This window comes from Hylobates moloch, unplaced genomic scaffold, assembly GCF_009828535.3.
Source record: "Hylobates moloch isolate HMO894 unplaced genomic scaffold, HMol_V3 SCAFFOLD_22, whole genome shotgun sequence".
Taxonomy (NCBI): Eukaryota; Metazoa; Chordata; class Mammalia; order Primates; family Hylobatidae; genus Hylobates; species Hylobates moloch.
This window is the reverse complement of record NW_026652297.1, coordinates 9,392,704-9,412,957: the sequence shown is the minus strand read 5'-3', so window position 1 is coordinate 9,412,957 and position 20,254 is coordinate 9,392,704. Positions and strand designations below refer to the sequence as shown.

The 20,254-nt window shown below is 44.5% G+C and overlaps 1 protein-coding gene across 1 annotated transcript in view; it reads left to right on the top strand.

The window, feature by feature from the left end:
- Positions 1-2,339, top strand: part of SPSB4 (splA/ryanodine receptor domain and SOCS box containing 4) — a 91,001-nt gene extending 88,662 nt beyond the window's left edge. Inside the window, exon 4 of the mRNA XM_032143643.2 lies at positions 871-2,339. Coding sequence (XP_031999534.1) covers positions 871-998 — 128 coding nt within the window. The 3' untranslated portion in view covers positions 999-2,339. The remainder of the gene's footprint in view (positions 1-870) is intronic.
- Positions 2,340-20,254: the final 17,915 nt, after the last annotated feature.

Here is a 20,254-nt window from a genome sequence, read left to right as displayed (position 1 = left end):
GGATTTTAACTTACAAATTTTTCCAGAACTAGGTGCTGGAAGAAAATGCAACCCGCTGCTGACCATCAAGGAAAGCTATAAGGGAAGTTTCAGGGTTCACAGGCATTTGAGACAGCCTCTCAGAATCTAACCTGTTTGTAGAGGAAACTCCTCTGCAGATCCACCCAGGGCCACCAGCTTTTAAACATTTTCCATCATGACCTGCAGTGAGAAGTCCTTTTCACATTAAGACACACTAGGCCGGGCGCGGTGGCTCACGCCTGTAATCCCAGCACTTTGGGAGGCCGAGAAGGGCGATCACGAGGTCAGGAGATAGAGACCATCCTGGCTAACGCAGTGAAACCCTGTCTCTACTAAAAATACAAAAAATTAGCCTGGCGTGGTGGCGGGCACCTGTAGTCCCAGCTACTAGGGAGGCTGAGGCAGGAGAATGGTGTGAACCCGGGAGGTGGAGCTTGCAGTGAGCCCAGATTGCGCCACTGCACTCCAGCCTGGGCGACAGAGCAAGACTCCAGCTAAAAAAAAAAAAGACACGCTGAACACCTACATCAGAGACTAGAGACATGAAACAATATCCTTGCTATGGGTATTGCTCCCATTTTCTCTTTTTTTAAAAAAAAATTCTTGCTGGTCACCACCCATTTAATTGATTTTGTGACTCTTTAATCTCACTGGTTGCATTCCACAGTCTGATGAACACTGCTCTAGGCCTTCAGCTTACGTAACCAGAGAAATCTTCTCAGAGGAGAAGCCATTGGCCCCGAAGGCCAGCTCAGAGGAGCGGGCAGGAGGCGGTGTGCAGCGGGGGCTGGGATGAGAAGGTGCCAGGATGGCATGGGGCACACACTAACTGCTTCCCTCTCGTTGCAGCCGAGCCCCTGCCACTGATGGACCTGTGCCGGAGATCCGTCCGCTCGGCCCTGGGCCGCCAGCGCCTGCAGGACATCAGCTCCCTGCCCCTGCCTCAGTCTCTCAAAAACTATCTGCAGTACCAGTGAGCCGAGCCTGATGGGCAGCACACACACAGACACACATCGCAGGGCCCGGCCCGCCTGTCATTCACAGTCCCATGGCACATAGGGGAAAGGATCTACCCTTCTCCTGGCTCCCCAGGACACTCAGTTCTTTCAAAGACCAGAATGTGGTACCAGCTTTGGAAACGAAAGGTCTCTTGCCAACAGTATCTACTGCCCTCGAGGCAGCCCTCCCAAGAGTCCTCCTTTGGAGCCACAGAGAGCCTGGAGTCTGCACCTCCTGGAAATCCTGCCACCAACCAGAACACGGCAGCCACCATATTGATCAGAGAACCTGTTTCCTTATTCAAGAGAATGAATAAAACATTTAGGCAGGAGACTTTCTATTGTGTGCCCCATTGCAGACAGGGCCAGGGAGAAGTTAGCCAGTGCAGGGAGAAAATTGCCTCTGAATAATGAATGATGAAAGCAGCCTGACGCCGTGCCCCTCCTGGCGCACACCCCTTGCCAGGGCAGCAGGATTGTCACACCGTTTTAGGACTTTGTGCCACTTTGAGAGACTGTTTCCAGGAGGCCCAACCGCAGACCTGGCAAGTGGACAGTGCAGTGTGGAGACACCTTCCGGCTTACCTCTTTGAACGTTGTTTACCTACCCCTTTCCACGTGCCCCCCTTCCCAGCCACTGACTCACAGTTTTCTGGATGCCCAGACACCTCTGTTCAGGGAAGATGAGTCTGACTGGTTTGCCCCAGGGACGAGTGTATCCTTACCATTATTTTAAGTAGCATTTGCATTTTAAAAGAGGAATGCGGAGAGGACAGTACTTAGTCCAAAGGTGCTAACGGGGGAACTGGGGGCATTGTGACACCCAAGTCTGATATGTCCTGGGTTGGGAGGCCTTCCTGGAGTGTCAGGGTCTCTGGGCAACGTCCATTCAGGGTGTGGCATGGCTGTCACAAAGCTTTATTTGAGCAAATTATTTTTTCACTTTAGGAGACTTCTACGAGTTTGTTTCCTGTTTCAAATGTGTGTGTGATGTGCTCTTTATTTATCAGCTTGAGGTCTGTGGGGGCAGCCTTGTGACTGGAAGGGTGGATATGGGAGACACATTCTCTACCTGCTCCGAGCCTGGTCCTCTCGCAGGAATGCTGCTGCTGCCTCCGCCGCCACTGCTGCCACCACCTCTTATATGTTTCAGACACTCTCTGCCCAGACTCATTTTTAACTGGAAATCGTCACAGCAGTGGGATATCAGAGCCCCAGACAGCACTGCCTCTCCCTGCCCGCCCCACTGCCCCCACCTTAATGTGAATTTGACTGATGAATGAGGAGCGTTTCTAATAAAGTTTGTCATTCAGTCCTTCAGCTGCGTATTACATGTTGTTTGGGGAAGGACCCAGAGACCTTCTTCCATCAACCTGCTTGGTCCATCCTCAGACCGATAGAAGCCAGGCACGTGAATCCCTCTTTAGACATTTCTTGTCTCGTCTGACTTGTGGTCCTTGCTTGAGCCCAAACTCTATCTATTTTGCAAAGGCCTGCCCTGGACAAGAGAATGTGCCTGTGTCCTGGGTCCATGCAAAGCTGACCTTAATGGTGGAAAAACAACTCAGCTGCCTGTTGCCAGAGCCAAGGGGTAGCCCTGCAAAGGGGCTTAGGGTCAGGCAGGGCAAACCCTATGGAACACCAGTTTCCAAGTGGATTGGAGCTAGGGCTGGATGTGACTGTAGCGAGTGCATGTTGTCATCAAGGAGCAGTGCAAATTGCTGAAGGGTGAGTGTGAAGTAAAGCCAGGCTCAGAGCTGGTAGCAGTTCAGGAGTTAAGAGTCAGGATAGGGTCTGGTTAAGGACTGGAATAGCATTCACTCAGCAGTACCAGCCAACAGCATGCACTATGCCAATTTCCAGGGACCCAGTGCCCAGGCTCATATATCTCATCCCCAGAGATGTGTAGTACAGCATAATGAAGTGAGAAGGAGCTCATGAAGAGGGATGGATGAGAATAGAATATGAAGGGAAGGCTTCCTGGAGGAAGAGGCACTCTCCAGACTTGTTATTTTAAGGGCAGACAACCTTCCTGAGGACCACCAAGAGACCAAACTTGCAGGGCCTTCCCCCAGGGATAATGTTTCCAGCTCTGACCTCAGGGCTGGGCTCTGCATCAGGCAGCTTTCAGTCATTTTGTTTGCCAGAGGCAGCTTCCTGTGGCCATGGCATGGAGGTTTTGAGGCTTTGTGTGTAGGAAGCCTGGGTTTGAGTCCTAGCTTCATCGTTTATGTGCTATGACCTTGGGGAAGTCCCTTCTGTGCACACTGTGCTGGCTGAGCCAGGTAGCCAGTAACTGGGGACTCTTCCTCTCTCAGCTCATGGAGTCCCCATCTCAGCACCAGCTTTCCAGCTTGGATGCATCTGTCTTATCTCAGCTTCCAAGCCTCACTTACATGGTTTCCCTCACCCGAACAATGTCCTCCCCATCTTTACCCTCTCCAGGATCTGGCTTAGAGTGGCTTCCTCGAGGAAGCCCTGTTTAACCACTCCCCCGATCTCTGCTTCTGAGAATTCAGCTCTTCATGTCCTGGCCTGAGGATGCCACTCCTGGGGCCCAGGACCCTCCTGAGCACTGGGACTTGAGCTCCTCTGCCCTGTGGTCTCACCTGCCCAGGGAACTATGGACCTTTGACGGGCAGGGCCTCTGCCTGCTCCTTCCCACACAGCCCAGACCAGACACATGGGCTCAGCGAAGATGGAGGGGTGGGTGGAGGTGCCCCTGCAGCTGGGATAACCATGGGAAACTGCAAGGAGGAGCAGGGAGGGGAGCATCCTCCCAGAGCCAAGAACCTGGCCTTGAGGCCTCCCGGATCTCTTGCCCTTTCATTCCCTCATCTTTTCCCAGGTATTTATGAGGCATTTTTCACGCACTCAGCACTATTATGAGAACATGAATAAGGAAATCTGGCTCTGCCATATCAGAGCTCACATTCTAAGGGAGAGACAGGACACACAAGCAAAGAAACAGATGATGTCAGAGGGCGGAGATGAGCAGCGGGTGGGCTAGACCCAGGGAGCAAAAGGGACCCAGTAATTGAGGGTGATGGGGGGAGGCCCTCTGGGAAGATGCTGAGTACTGAAGAAATGAGAGGGAGCCAAATACCTGAAAGGGCATGGATCTCCAGGTCATGGGGGGACTTCTGGCTCTCCCAACCTTCTCGGAGTGGGAACTCCCGAGCCCCAATGAGTTGAGCTGAGGAAAGGGAGCTCCTGTGCTGCCACTCCTGCCCAAGCTGCAACTCAGCGTCCCTGTGTGTGTGAGCCCCACACACCTCCAGGCTTGCTTGTGCAATTGTGCTCCCTGCAGGCATGCAAGTGCACCCACACACAGACACACACACGACCAAGGGCCTCTCCCCAGCAGACATCCTGGGAGCTCTTGACCACCCCCAAAACACAAGAAAATTGGTCCACTCTTTCCTATAGTTCTGGGTGCTTGGATCTCATTCCAGCCTACAGATTTGTTTTGTTATCATCCTTTGTGTGTGTGTGTGTGTGTGTGTGTGTGTGTGTGTGTGTGTGTGTGTTGTGTGTGTGTGTGTGTGTGTGTGTGTGTGTGTGTGTGTGTGTGTGTTTGTTTTAATAAAATTGAGCCTAACAAGAAAAATCAAGTAATTTAATAGAAAAATCCAGATTTCAGACTTCCCTTGAAAAATGGGGAGAGGTGTTAAAGCCAGGCCCACATTCCTTCACGGTGAGGTTGGCCAAAGCTGAGTAGTGGCAGCCCCTTGAGAAGAGGCCTCTGCTCTGTGGTCCAGCCCTACGTCCAACCCTCCCACAACACAGCATTGGGCCTCTCACTGCCGCCACCCTCAAGGGCGTTCACTCCCTGCGTCTGGGCTAAGGCTTCTGAGTTTGCTTCTCTGGGCTATTGGTATAAGACACATAAGTGGGTAATAAGTACCCACACGTAAGCGTGCACACACATACACACGCGCGTGCGCACACACACACACACACACCCGACAGAGGGAGGGCTCAGGAGGGGAGAGTCTGCTAGCTCTGCACTTGACTTTGAAGTCTCTCCAGCCTCAGCCACCAATATTCAAGGAGCTCACAGACACCCAGAATCTTTACTCAGATACCAGAGAAACCCAGGTGTTCCTGGCTAGATGGTGAACTCCTAGAGGACAAGGACAAGAATTCTCAGGGCCTATTTGTAATGAGCTGGGTGACATGATTAGACAGCCTGGCTGCACATTAGAATCCCTTGAGGAACTTTGTAAAAAGTCCCAGTGTACAAGCCCTTCTTCAGTCCAATTAAATCAGGACCTCTGGGGGTAGGGCCGGGCCATGGCGGGTTTTAAAGCTCCCTAGATGGTTCTAATGCTCAACTAGGGCTGAGAACCACTGGATAAGGCGCTTAATTAAGTCTTCTCCCTGAAGAGGTGGTTGACGTTTGTGAGAATGCACATCCTAGACCAGAAAATGCTGGCCCAGGCTCCCTGCATTCCCACAGCCGACGGGATACTGAGTGGCGGGAGTCCCCAGTGTGGCCAGGTCCAAAGGCAGGGAGTCCCTCCCAGCCCTTCTTCCCACTCTCCAGTGATGCCGAGCTGGTTGCTCCTGAGCATGGGGGAGAAAGGACCAGCCACACCTGCCCTGATACTGCACAATTCTTGACAAATTGACTGCAGCCCCACTCGCTCCCTGACCTGTGAGGCCCATGCTGTGGGGCAATCTTCCCGGACAGCATTGTCCTGAGCAATCAGAATAACCTTAGAGTCAGAAGTGAAGAGCAGACTGAGAATGGCTTGGTCTTCAATGTACTATTTTGAATAGAAAAATTTGAGCTTGTGAGAATTTGAGATAGTGAGTGGTTTGGTTCCTAGCATTTCCAAACCTTGCTTTCTTAAGGCCAGGTAACACATTTGGCCAATAATAAATAATAAACTATAATTATAAATTATATGCTTATCATTATAATTATAATTTATATTTATATTTGTATTTAAAAATTATATAGTTATAATTATAAAATTATGCCCTTCACACACACACTTCTAGGTTTTAGAGTAAAATGAGCCATGAACAAGCCAAGCCTGGCTTGATGGCAGTGTTAGTGTCCCCAGCTGCTCTGCCTCTTCAATAAGCAGGGCTCTGTCCCCGGGAGGAGGCCTGGTACTGGGTGAGCGCAGCCCAGTTAGCCCATGGAGGAGGATCAGGGTAGGTCATTTCCCTTCTTCCAACCAGCCCCAGGGGCCTCAGTAACACTGTTCCTATGCCTGGGGATTTCCATCCAAGGGAGATAATATGTTGATGATTTGCTGCACAGTGATGGCATTTAAAAAAAAAAGAGTTGCCTGTCACTTGCCTGATTCAACAAATGGCTCTGTACAAGCTCAAGAACACTCCTGCTGCCCAAGACCACCTCTACACCTCAGGGAGACCAATAGGCAAACAGCTGTCAACTGCCTGCTGACAGGATGGGCAGCAGGCCAGTGGAGAGAAGGCACAACAGAAGCAAGTGCTGGAGTGTAGAGAGCCTAGAGTGTGGTGGGGAATGTTGAGGAATCCCAGACAACAGAGGAGAAGCTACATGGGGTGGCTGGTGGGGGGCACACACTGATGAAGGGTGGGGCCTTGCAAGTCACACTCAGGAATAAAGGTTTGGCATTTGTCTTAGTAAGTTCTTGTTGCTATGACAAAGTACCACAAACTGCATAGCTTGTAAACAACAGGAATGTAAATATTCCTCACAGTTTTAGAGGCTGGAAGTCCAAGATCAGGGTGCCAGCACGGTCAGTTTCTGGCGAGGGCCCTCTTCCGGGTTGCTGACTGCTGACTTCTCATTGTGTCTTCACATGGTAGAGAGCAAGAGAGCTCCCTATGGCCTCTTTTATAAGGGCACTAATCCTATTCATAAGGCTCCACTCTCACAACCTAATTAGGTCCCACCTCCTAGTACCATTATGTTGAGGGTTAGGATTTCAACATGTGAATTTTGGAGGGACACAAATAGTCAGTCCATAACAGTATGGGTCAATGTTCTAGGAGGAAACAGCTAGCACGCTGAAATAGTAGACTGAAGAGAGTTCAATAAGAAAGGGACTATTTACAGAGTCATGGGCAGAGTTTAGGGAAACCAGCAGCTAAGGGTGAGGAACCCTGGGCTGGCAACACTGGGAGGGAAAACCATTAGCATCCCTAGGCTCAAAGGGCCAAGAAAAGGGAGCAGTAACTGGGAAAAGAAAAAACCATAGCTGTAAGAGAGAGCCACCCAACAGGAGATACGAGGTTAGATGGAGGAACACAGCCACAGCCACTGCCAACCAAAGCCTGGCAAGGAGGAAGCAGGGCATAAATATTCTCACTTGCCCTTGCTCTTCCTCTCATCTCCTGTCTGTGCCTCCCACTAGCTGAAACTCAGGAGCACAGCAGACAAGGGAACCTGATTGGTGTCATCCACAGAGGTCAGCTTTCTACACACAGAGCAGGGCAGAGGAGGAGGGAGAGTGGATGAGTGTCAAGAGAAGAATGTATGCAACAGACTTTATCTATAGGATAAACAAACAAAATTGCAAAAATGCAAAACTTGAGTGCATAAATAGATAAAAGCTAATTTGTTTCAAATGTGGGTGGGGGACTTTTGAACCCCACTTCCGTACCTCTCCTATCTGAACATCAGATGCTAAACACCTGAAGCATCTCCAAAGAGCCTTAGGTTATCATCAAAATTACATTCTTCCCAAATGTGTGACACAAAGAGGCAGGTCCAGAGCCTAGAACTAGATTTTGTAAATGCTGTTGCAAAAGCAACAGAGGATCTGAAGTGGGAATGATGAGGTCCAGTTTGTGTTTTTGTACAGCCTTCCTGCAGGGTCTTTGGATGGGGGCTTAGCAAGTCAGCAGGAGTAGAGGTGGTTAGTGGGCATGGTGGCTCTTGCCTGTAATCTCGGCACTTTGCAAGGCCGAGGCAGGCAGATCACTTGAAGTCAGGAGTTCAAGACCAGCCTGGCCAACATGGAGAAACCCTGTCTCTACTAAAAATACAAAAATTAGCTGGGTGTGGTGGCCCACACCTGTAGCCTCAGCTACTTGGGAGGGTGAGTCAGGAGAATTGCTTGAACCTGGGAGTCAGAGGTTGCAGTGAGCCAAGATTGTGCCATTGCACTCCAGCCAGGGTGATGGAGCAAGACTCCATTGAAAAAAAAAAAAAACAAGAGTACAGGTGGGGAAATTGAGGGAAAGGCTGTTGGTTCTAGGGAGAGAAAGAGGGCCTGAATGAAGGCCATGGGAGTAGGGGCTGGGAAAGAGAGCTGGTGCAAACAGGCCAAGTCTGCAGAGATTAGTGACTTGGTGCATGCAGAACTCCAGCAAGAAAAGAAGTGAGGACACTCGCAATCCATTCATTCACTTGTTCTCAATACATTTATTCGGGGCCTGCTATGTGTGAGGCACTGCTGTTGATGCAGAGGACACTACAATGAAGAAAACAAATATAAAATCTACACCCTTGGAGAGCTTATACTCTAGTAGGAAAGGTACATAGACAGGTAACCTGGTAAATGTAAAGTATCTCACATGCATGCTAAGCCAGGAAGAGGAGTAGAGAGAGCAGATGGCTGCGTTGCCACAGTGGTGTGCTTGTAAATGTTTAACAACCGTCTCTCTGGGGATAAGTAAAAAGCCCTGATTTGTAGTGTTTGCTGTTTTCCATAATGTAAATACTCCCACCACAGCCAATTTTAAGCTCCAACGTGATGCCACTGAATGCAGATTGGGAAAAGATGATCAGTAGCCAACCATCATAGACTGTTTCCAATCATACACGTACAGTAGATGTAAATGATCTGAGCAGCAAAGATAATAATGAAATGTAGTAAAATAATGAAAAAGTGATGAGCTTTAAGTATTTATTTGTTTTTAATGTAATTTATTTCATTGTACACTTATATAATTTAATTTTTAATAATGACTGTAATAAATAGCCAGTTTGAAAGATTTCCAAAGTTTTAACCATCAGTTTTTGCAAGCCAGTATGAGCTGGCTCCAGGATGCTACTATGTTGCTGAAATTGGGATTATCCCATATTAATTCTGACCTTGTTTGGGTACTCTACCAAGTTTCAGCACATTTCACTTGGCCTAACATTACAGTGGTCCCTTTTCCGACATGCCCCTTGATGAGTGATGAAGATAAGCTGCCTTAGAGTAGATGGGAGTGAGGGAAACCAAGTCTCAATGAAGCTTTCACAGCAATGACCTACACAGAGTCTGACCCATGTATGAGAGTTTATACCTCTAACTATTCCTGGGCACCCAGCATGCACACAACGTTACCAGAGACACTAGTTCAAAACAGAGATGCAAAGATCTTAAAATGTTAGCAAATCAAACTTAGGAGTATATATATATATATATATATATATATATATATATATATATGTTCATCATGACCGAAGTGAATTTATTTTATAAGTTTGGCTTAACAATCGAAAAGTGATATAATCATATTGTCCAAATTTAAAAATTAAAAAATTTAAAAAATTACCATCTCAATAGAGGTAGAAAAATTATTTGCTAAAATTCAATACCTTGTTTATGATTCTGGAAAAAACTTACATAAAACTAGGAAGAGATACACTTACTTAAACTAGTAAAGGATATCTATGAAACACCTACAGCTAATATCATATTTAGTGAAAAATTATTGAATGCTTCCTTTTGAGATGAGTAGTAAGAAAAGTTGCCCTTTATTACCACTTCTACACAATATTGTATTGGAAACCCTAGGCAGTTTAATAAGCCAAAAATAAGAAATTAGAAGGTATAAAAATCAGAAGGAAAGAAAGAAAACCACTATCATTTGCAAATGACATCATTGTATACACAGGAAAAAATATAGGAAACTATGAGAATTCATAAGGGAATTTAGAAAATATGAATACAAGGTTAATATTTTAGAAGTTGTATTTCTACATATTAACAACAAACAATTAGAAAACAAAATGTAAAACAATGCCATTTATAGTAACAAAAATAGAAAAATTTAATGAAAAATGTGCAAGACCTCTACACTGAAAATTACAAAACATTGGCAAACGACATGGAAGAACTAAAGAAATAGAGGGCTCTACCATGTCAATTGGATAATTCTATATTGTTAAAAATGTCAGTTCTACCCAAAGTAATCTGTAGAGTCAATGCAATAACAATACAAATTTTCTGAGCTTTTTTTTTGGAATTGACAAGTTGATTCTAAATTCATTTAGAAATGCAAAGGACCTAAAATAGCTGTAACAGTATTAGAAAAGGAAAACAATGTCAGGCCAAGATGGCCAACTAGAAGCAGCTAGTATGTGTGGCGCTCATGGAGAGGAACAGAAGGCGTGAGTAAATACAACACCTTCAGTTGAAACATCCTGATACTTGCATTGGGACTAATCAAGGAAACAACTTGACCTATGGAGAATGAACAAAAGCAAGACGGGACAGTGGCCCACCCGGGAGCAACACAGAGCCAGGGAGACCCTCCCTTGCCCAGGGAAGTGGTGAGTGAATGTGAAACCCCAGGAAACCACACTTCTCCCGTGCGGTTTGCAACCCTCAGGTCAGGAGATCTCCTTGTGAACCCACTCCACCGGGGCCTTCAGTCTGACAGACAGAGCTATGCGGACTCTTGGCAGAGCAGCTGTTCAGGCATGTATGGAGAGCCTGGAGCCTTAGATACTTGGGCTTTCCAGCAAAAGTAGCTGCAGGTCCAACAAAATGGGAGATTAGACTCCCATGCATACTCCTAGGAAAGAGGCTGAATCCAGGGGGCTGAGCAGTGACAACCTGCAGGCTCCACTTCCACGGCACTTCACAAGATAAGACCCACTGACTTGGAATTCCAGCCAGCCACCAGTAGTGGCCTTGCACCTCCATAAGAAAGAGCTCTTAGCGGGAGGGGTTGAACACCATCTTTGCTGTTTGGGCACCTTAGCCATTCCAGGCTTCAGGCTTTGGAGAGTCTGAGCCAACGGGGGGCAGAAGGGATCCCACACAGCACAGTTGCTCTACCAAAACATGGCCAGACTACTGCTTTAAGCGGATACCCGATCCTGTTCCTCCTCACTGGGTGGGGCCTCCCAACTGAGCGTCCAGCCACCTCTGCCCATGTTCACCATCTAACAGAGATTTGAATTCTCCTCGCACAGTGCTCCCAGAGGAATGGGTGGGCCACCATCTTTCCTGTTTAGGCCACTTAGCCAATCCAGCCTTCAGGCTTTGGAGATTGAGCAACTGGGGGCAGAAGGGATCCCCCAGCACAGCACAGCTGCTCTACGAAAATGTGGCCAGACTGCTTTTTTAAGTGGGTCTTTAATCCCATTCATCCTCACTGGGCAGGACCTGCCAACCAGGGTCTCCAGCCACCTCCTACAGATGCCTTTGAGCTGGCAACAGGCCTGTATGTTTTTGGAATGAAGTTCCCAGAGGGTGGAACAGGCTGCCATCTTTGCTGTTTTGCAGGCTTCACTGGTGATACCTCCAGATACTGGAAAATGTGAGGTGACTGGAGTGACCCTACAGAAAAGCAGCCAGACTGTTACATGGGTGCCCATTCCCATATCTCCTCACCAGGCAGGTCCTCCAGGCCTGGGCCTCCAGCCACCCTACGCCAGAGCTATCGAGCCACTAGCAACTCAGCAATTCCCTGAACAGAGCCTCCAGGGACAACTGAAAGCCTCTCTGCCACTGCCTCTGCAGTGGAACTGCCCTTGCCACCCTCTGACTAACAAAGGTGTAAAGACCCTAAGTGCTTTATCCATACTTCCAGCAAGCTGCGGTCAACCTAAGGAGAGGAGGCCAGTCTGTCTCCCATGGGTTCCACACACCTCCTGCTGCTCGTCACAACACAGGGAATCCCTTGCTTGGGCCCAGCACATACCCTCCATCCTGGGCTGATTGCACTGAGCAATTGCTGACCCAAAGCTCTCTATGGTGGAGTTCCCGGGGGACAAGCAAATGACTCTCAGCCACAGCCACTACTAAGATCTCTTCCTCTGCTGCCTTCAAGCTGGGGGAGAAATATAAACACCAAGAGAGCCCCAGAGCTACAGTGAGCAGCCCAAGAGTGCCAAGTCATGATCTACAGTCAGGACTCAAGGCGGAGAGGAACCCAAACTTTCAGAGCATTAAGAGGGGACTTGGCTGCAATTGTGAGGAAACACAGGGGAGCCACACAACCAAGCAAGAGTCTCCCAACTGACCAATAAGCCTAAGTGCCACCTGCTGAATCACACCCCAAAGCTTTAACACCAAAAATACCTCACTAACATACCACTCTCTGAAACAAGGGACAAGAAGTCAGCATCAAGTAAAGACCCTGCACAAAGCCTTGACCCAGTAAAAACATTCAGAATAAAAGTCTATTGACTATACTCAATCTACACTGCAGTCAAAGGAATACCCACATGCAGAGATGAGAAAGAACCAATGCAAGAACTCTGGTAACTCAAGTGGCCAGAGTGTCATATGTCCTTCAAACAACTGTACCAGTTCTCCAACAAGAGTTCTTAACCAGGCCAAACTGGCTGGAATGATGGAAACAGAATTCAGAATATAAATAGGAACGAAGATCTTCGAGATTCAGGAGGATGGCAAAACCCAATCCAAGGAAAATAAAAATCATGATAAAGCAATACAGGAGCTGAAGGACAAAATAGTTGGTATATAAAAGAAACTAACAGGTCCAACAGAGCTGACTAACACAATACAAGACTGTTTCTCTGAAATAAGACAGTCAGACAAAAATAAAGAAAAAAGAATAAGAAGGAATGAACAAAACCTCCAAGGAGTATGGGATTCTGTAAAGAGGCCAAATCTATGAATCATTAGCATCCCTGAAAGAGATAAGGAGAAAGCAAACAACTTGGAAAGCACATTTCAGGATATCATACATGAAAACTTCCCTAACCTTGCTAGAGAGGCCATCAGTCAAATTCAGAAAATACAGAGAACTCCTGCAAAATTCTACACAAGAAGTTCATCCCCAAGATACATAATCATCAGATTTTCCAAGGTCGAAATGAGGGAAAAATGTTAAAGGCAGCTAGGGAGAAAAGGTAGGTCACCTACAAAGGGAACCCCATCAGGCTAACAGTGGACCTCTCAGCTGAAACCCTACAAGCCAGAAGAGATTGGGGGCTGATATTCAATATTCTTAAAGAAAAACATCTTCAACCAAGAATTTTATATCCAGCCAAACTAAGTTTCCTAAGTGAAGAAGAAATAAGATCTTTTTCAGATAAGCAAACATTGAGGGAATTCATTACTGCCAGATCTGCCTTGCAAGAGATCTTGAAAGGAGCACTAAATATAGAAGGGATAGACCACTACCAGCTAATACAAAAACACACTTAAACTCAGAGACCAGTATCACTGTAAAGCAACCACACAAACAAGCCAACATAATAACCAGCTAACAACACAATGACAGGATCAAATCCATACATATCAATGGCGACCTTGAATGTAAACAGGCTAAATGCCCCAAGTAAAAGACAAAGATTTTAATTCTCCTGGGACAGTGCTCCCAGAGGAAGGGGTGGGCCACCAAGCTGAATAAAAAAAAGCAAGATCCAATGGTATGCTGTCTTTAAAAGATCCATCCCACATTTAATATCACTCATGGGCTCAAAATAAAGGGATGGAGGAAAACCTACCAAGCAAATGGAAAACAGAAAAAAAAAGAGTTGCAATCCTAATTTCAGACTATTCAACATAGTATCAGAAGTGCAAGCCAGAGCAAAGTCAAGAGAAAGAAAGAAAGGGCATCCAAATAGGAAGAGAGGAAGTTGAACTATCTCTGTTTGCAGAAGACATGATTCTATATCTAGAAAACCCCATAGTCTCAGCTCAAAAGCTTTTCCTACTGACAACTTCAGCAAAGTTGCAGGCTACAAAAATCAATGTACAAAAGTTACTAGCATTCCTATACACCAACAACAGCCAAACCGAGAGCCAAATAAGAATGGCAATCCCATTACAATTGTCACAAAAAGAATAAAATACCTAGGAATACAGCTAACCAGGGAAGTGAAAGATCTCTACAATGAGAATTACAAAACACTGCTCAAAAAAAATCAGAGAAGACACAAACATCCCATGTTCATGGATAGGAAAAATCAATATCATTAAAACGGCTATACTGCCCAAAGCAATTTACAGATTCATTGCTATTCCTATCAAACTATCAATAACATTCTTCACAAAACTAGAAAAAACTATTTTAAAATTCATATAGAACCTAAGAAGAGCCAAAACAGTGAAGGCAATCCTAAGCAAAAAGAACAAAGCTGGAGGCATCACATTACGTGACTTCAAACTATACTACAAGGCTACAGTAACCAAAACAGCATGGTGCTGGTACAAAAACAGACACATAGACCAATGGAAGAGAATAGAGAGCCCAGAAATAAGGCCACACATCTATGCCCATCTGATCTTCGACTAAGGTGACAAAAAAGAGCAATGGGGAAAAGACCCCCTGTTCAATACATGGTGCTGGGACAACTGGCTAGCCATATGCAGAAGATTGAAACTGGACCCCTTTTTCACAGCATATACAAAAATAAACTGGAGATGGATTAAGGACTTAAATGTAAAACTCAAACCTATAAAAACCTGGGAAGACAACCTAGGCAATACCAGTCAGAACATAAGAATGGGCAAAGATTTCATTGAAAGCAATTACAACAAAAGCAAAAATTGACAAATGAGATTTATTTAAACTCGAGAGCTTCTGCACAGCAAAAGAAACTATCAACAGAGTAAGCCCAGGTTGGGTACTGGACTTAATACCTAGATAATGCAATAATATGTACAGCAAACCCCTGTGACATGTGTTTACCTATGTAACCTTCACATGTACCCCCAAACCTGAAATAAAATTTTTTTTTTTTGAGACAGAGTCTCGCTCTGTCACCCAGGCTGGAGTGGAGTGCAGTGGCGCGATCTCGGCTCCCTGCAACCTCTGCCTCCCGGGCCTGGGTTCACACCATTCTCCTGCCTCAGCCTCCCAAGTAGCTGGGACTACAGGCACCCGCCACCACACCTGGCTAATTTTTTGTATTTTTAGTAGAGACGAGGTTTCACCGTGTTAGCCAGGATGGTCTCAATCTCCTGACCTCGTGATCCACCCACCTCAGCCTCCCAAAGTGCTGGGATTACAGGCGTGAGCCACCGTGCCCAGCCAATAAAAGTTTTAAAAGTTAAAAATCTACAGAATGGGAGAAAATATTTGCAAAACCCCTGTGACATGTGTTTACATATGTAACCTTCACATGTACCCCCAAACCTGAAATAAAAGTTTAAAAAAAGTTAAAAAAAAAAACAACCCTACAGAATGGGAGAAAATATTTGCAAACTATGCATCTAACAAAGTCTAATATCCAGCATCTACAAGGAACTTAAACAAATTTATAAGAAAAAATCCAAACAACCCCATTAAAAAGTGGGCAAAGGACATGAACAGACACATTTCAAAAGAAGACATACATGCAGCCGACAATCATATGAAAAAAAGCTCAGTATCACTAATCATTAGAGAAATGCAAATCAAAACCACAATAAGATACCATCTCACACCAATCAAAATGGCTGTTTAAAAAAATTAAAAAATAACACATGCTGGCAAGGTTGCAGAGAAAAGGGAACACTTATACACTGCTGGTAGGAGTGTAAATTAGTTCAGCCATTAGGGGAAGCAGTGTGGGGATGCCTCAAAGAGCCAAAAGCAAAACTACCATTCGGCCCAGCAATCCCATTACTGGGTATATATCCAGAGGAATAGAAATCATTCTACCATAAAGACACATGCACACAAATGTTCATTGCAGTACTATTCACAATAATAAAGACAAGGAATCAACTTAAATGCCCATCAATGGTAGACTGGGTAAAGAAAACGTGGTACATTCGCACTATAGAATACTATGCAGCCATAAAAACAAATGAGATCATGTCTTTTGTGGGAACATGGATGGAGCTGGAGGCTATCATCCTTAGCAAACTAACACAGGAACAGAAAACCAAATACCACATGTTCTCACTTAAAAGTGGAAGCTAAATGATGAGAACTTATGAACACAAAGACGGAAACAACAGACACTGGGGTCTACTTGATGGGGGAGGGTGGGAGGAGGAAGAGAAGCAGAAAAGTTAACAATTGTGCACTGGGCTTAATGCCTGGGTAATGAAATAATATGTACAGCAAACCTGTATGACATGTGTTTACCTATGTAACCTTCACATGTACCCCCAAACCTGAAATAAAAGTTAAAAAATGATAATGAAGAAAAGAAAAACAAAATAGGAAACTTACATTACCAGATACTGAGAAAACTATGAAGATATGATCATTGTTATGGTTTGAATGTGTCCCCCAAAGTTCATGCATTAGAAACTTAATTCCCAATGCAACAATGTTGACAGATGGGGCCCGTAAGAGGTGATTAGGTCACGAGGGCAGCCCTCATGGATAGATTAATGTTGTTACCTCGAGAATGAGTTAGTTATCATAGGAGTGGTTTCCGGATAAAAGGATGAGTTTGACCCTCTTCCCTCTCTTTTTCTGGCGTGTGCTGTCTTGCCCTTCTGCCTTCTGCCATAGGACGGTGCAGCAAGAAGGCCTTTGCCAGATACAGGCCCCTTGACCTTGGACTTCCCAGTGTTCAGAACTGGAAGAAATAAATCTCTATTCTTTACAAATTACCCAGTCTCAGATATCATGTTACAGCTGCACAAAATGGACTAAGATAATAATTAAGATAGTTTGATATTGGGGTAAGCATAAAAACAAATAGACCAATGAATAGAAGAGAGTCCAGAAACAGACCCACACTTACACGGTCAATCGTGTTGCTGCACTTCACTGGGGGAAAGACGGTGTTTTCAACAAATGGTACTGGATCAATAGGATATCCATGTAGAAAAAAACATGAATCCTCACCCCTACCTTACACCATAGACAAAAACTAAATGGAAAGTGATTATAAACCTAATCATGAAAGGCAAAACAGCAACAACAGAAAAACTCCTAGAATAATACATGGGGAAAAAAAACTTGATGTTTTTGGGGTGATCAAGGCTTTCTTAAACAGAACACAGAATGCAGTAACAATTAAGAAAAAGACTAACATAGTGAACTTCATTGAAATTAATAACTCCTTTTCATGAAGAATCACATTAAGAGAGTGAAAGACAAGGCACATTCTAAGAAGAGATAGTTGCAATATACATAACTGATAAAAGAGAGTATTCTTAACACTCCCAAGTTGGAAACAATCCAAATGGCATCATTGGTAGAAAACAAAAATAAATAGTGGCATATTCATACAGTGGAATACACAACAATTTTCAACAAAAGAAACACACTACTGCTACACACCACATAGATGAAGCTCATGGAATTTTGAATAAAAGAAGCTACGCATAAAAGATTATATGATTCCACTTAGGTGAATTCAAGAACAGGCAAACGTTATCTATCATTGTGGAAGTCAAAATAGTGTTACTTTGGAGGGAGAATGGCATGTTATTGATTTGGGGAATGAGCATGAGGGAGCTTGCTGGGGTCCTAGAAAAGTTTCACATTTCTATCTGGGTGATGATTATATGAATACATAATACGTAAAAATGCATCAAACTATGTACTTAGGATTCGTGTACTTTGTTTACGTATAGTACACCTAAGTTTTTTGTTTGTTTATTTTTGTTTTTTAGTGACGGAGTCTTGCTCTGCCGCCCAGGCTGTAGTGCAGTGGCGCTATGTCGGCTCACTGCAAACTCCGCCTCCCGGGTTCACGACATTCTCCTGCCTCAGCCTCCCGAGTAGCTGGGACTACAGGCACCCGCCACCACGCCCAGCCAATTTTTTGTATTTTTAGTAGATACGGGGTTTCACCGTGTTAGCCAGGATGGTCTTGATCTCTTGACCTTGTGATCCGCCTGCCTCGGCCTCCCAAAGTGCTGGGATTACAGGCGTGAGCCACCGCACCAGGCCCACCAAAGTTTCTTTTTGTTTTAAGGAGGAGGGAGAAGTAACATCCCCAAACTTCTGTGTTTAAAAAGTTACTACCTTCTCACTAGAAATTCTTTGGACTCAATGCAGTGTTTCCCTTGGCAGTAACTGCATCTGAGCAGGGAGATGGTTCCACGGCAGAAAAAAGAAAGGGGGCTGAGAGATTTGAAGGTCTGGAAGAACAAAGAATCCTATTGTCTAGTGAAAACAACTCCCAGAGCTAACGCCCTAGAAGCACTCACAGGAGTTCAACATCTGTTCAGTGACTCCCTGTATCAAGTGACCTCCTATAAAGCAAGTGTGGGTGCTCTCAGGAGCCCAACTGCACACAGGCCACAGGTTCTAGAATTGCAAATTTTCATCTAAAATGCACATTCTTTTCCTGGATAATGATTATGTTACACAACAGCCTCTGGGATTTCCACAAAGAGCTAAACAGGATATCACTGCCCACTAGCTAGAGAAAAATCAGTCTTTTTTTTTTTTCTTTTGTAAACAGAGAAGATAAGCGTTTTCTTTTTCCTTTTCTTAAAAAAAAAAAAAAAAAAAAAATCTCCTGGCAGGTAAATCAATTCACTTTTCTCAATGTGTAGGCAGTCCCATATTCCTCACCAATTCCTCCAAAATTTTCAAATGAAGTTGCTAGGACTGGATTTGAATTATTAGAAATATAAAACAGAGACCAAAAAAAATCCTTTTCTTGTAGAAATACAAACACATATCTTCAGATGAAATGGCATGATATTTGAGACTAGGGGCAAGGAGAATGGATGGGGATATAAAGATGAAACAGAATTGTCAAGGCCAGGTGTGGTGGCTCACACCTATAATCCCAGCACTTTGGGAGGCCAAGGCAGGCGGATCACCTGAGGTCAGGAATTTGAGACCAGCCTAGCCTGACCAACATGGTGAAACCCTGTCTCTACTAAATATACAAAAATTAGCCAGGCACGGTGGCGGGTGCCTGTAATCCCAGCTACTCGGGAGGCTGAAGCAGGAGAATCTCTTGAACCCAGGAGGCGGAGGTTGCAGTGAGCAGAGATGCCACTGCACTCCAGCCTGAGTGACAGAGCAAGACTCCATCAGGAAAAAAAAAAAAAAAACAAACCAGAATTGTCAATAAATTGAAAATTGTTGAAGCTGGGTGATGAGAACATGAGAGTTTATTATACTCTTTGTTCTAATCTTGTTTGAAATTGCCCATAATAATTATAATAAAAGAATTCTCTGTCGGTGAATTGATTTGGAAGGTTGAGCATTTACATATGATCACGTGAGTTAATAATCAAGGAGATTCTGACTGATTTAATCAACTTGCCATTTCTCATCAAGCTTGGAAAATGCAAATAAAATTCCCTGATTTGATACCCAAGTCCCTAATTATTTTCTGCTTTCAATTGTTCTTCACTAACTGGTGGCCAAGCTTTGAGTTTAATATCTTGTTATTTTCATTTTTGATTGCTAAAGAACATATTGGTTCTTCTGTACTCTTTTTTACCTGAATTCTTTCAGTTAAATAACAGCATAATTATACATGTTTTTAATGTGTAGCAATAGTAAATTCCTTTTTATTGCTGAGTAGTATTTCATTGGATAGATATACTACAATTTGTTTATCTGCTCACCATTGATGGGCATTTGGGTTGCTTCTGGTTTGGGGCCATTACAAATAAGGCAACTGTGAGCATTAATGTTCCGACATAGACTTTCTTTTCTCTTGGGTAAATACCTAGGAGTGGAATGGCTGGATCAAATGAGAGGTATATGTTTAACTTTTTAGGAAACTGCCAAACTGCTTTCCAAAATTGTGTCATTTTACATTCCCACCAACGGTGTATGAGGGTTTTACTTCCTTCACATCTTTGCCAACATTTGACATGATCAGACTTTGTAGTTTTAAGTATGAAGTGGTATTTCATTGAGTTATTTAATTTGCAGATCCTTAATAACTAATGAGGTTGAGCATCTTTTCATATGTTTATTTAGCACTCATACACCTTTTTTTGCTGAAATATCTGCTCAAATCCTTTTCTCATTTTTAATTGGTTTGTTTGTTTTTAATTAAGTTTTGAGAGTTCTTTACATATTCTGGATGCATATTCTTTATAAGACATATGCTTTATTTTCTCCCACTGTGTGACTTGTCTTTTCATTCTCTTAATAGTGTCTTTCAAGAACAGAAGTTTTTTACTTTAATAAGGTCCAGATCAATAATATGTTCTTTT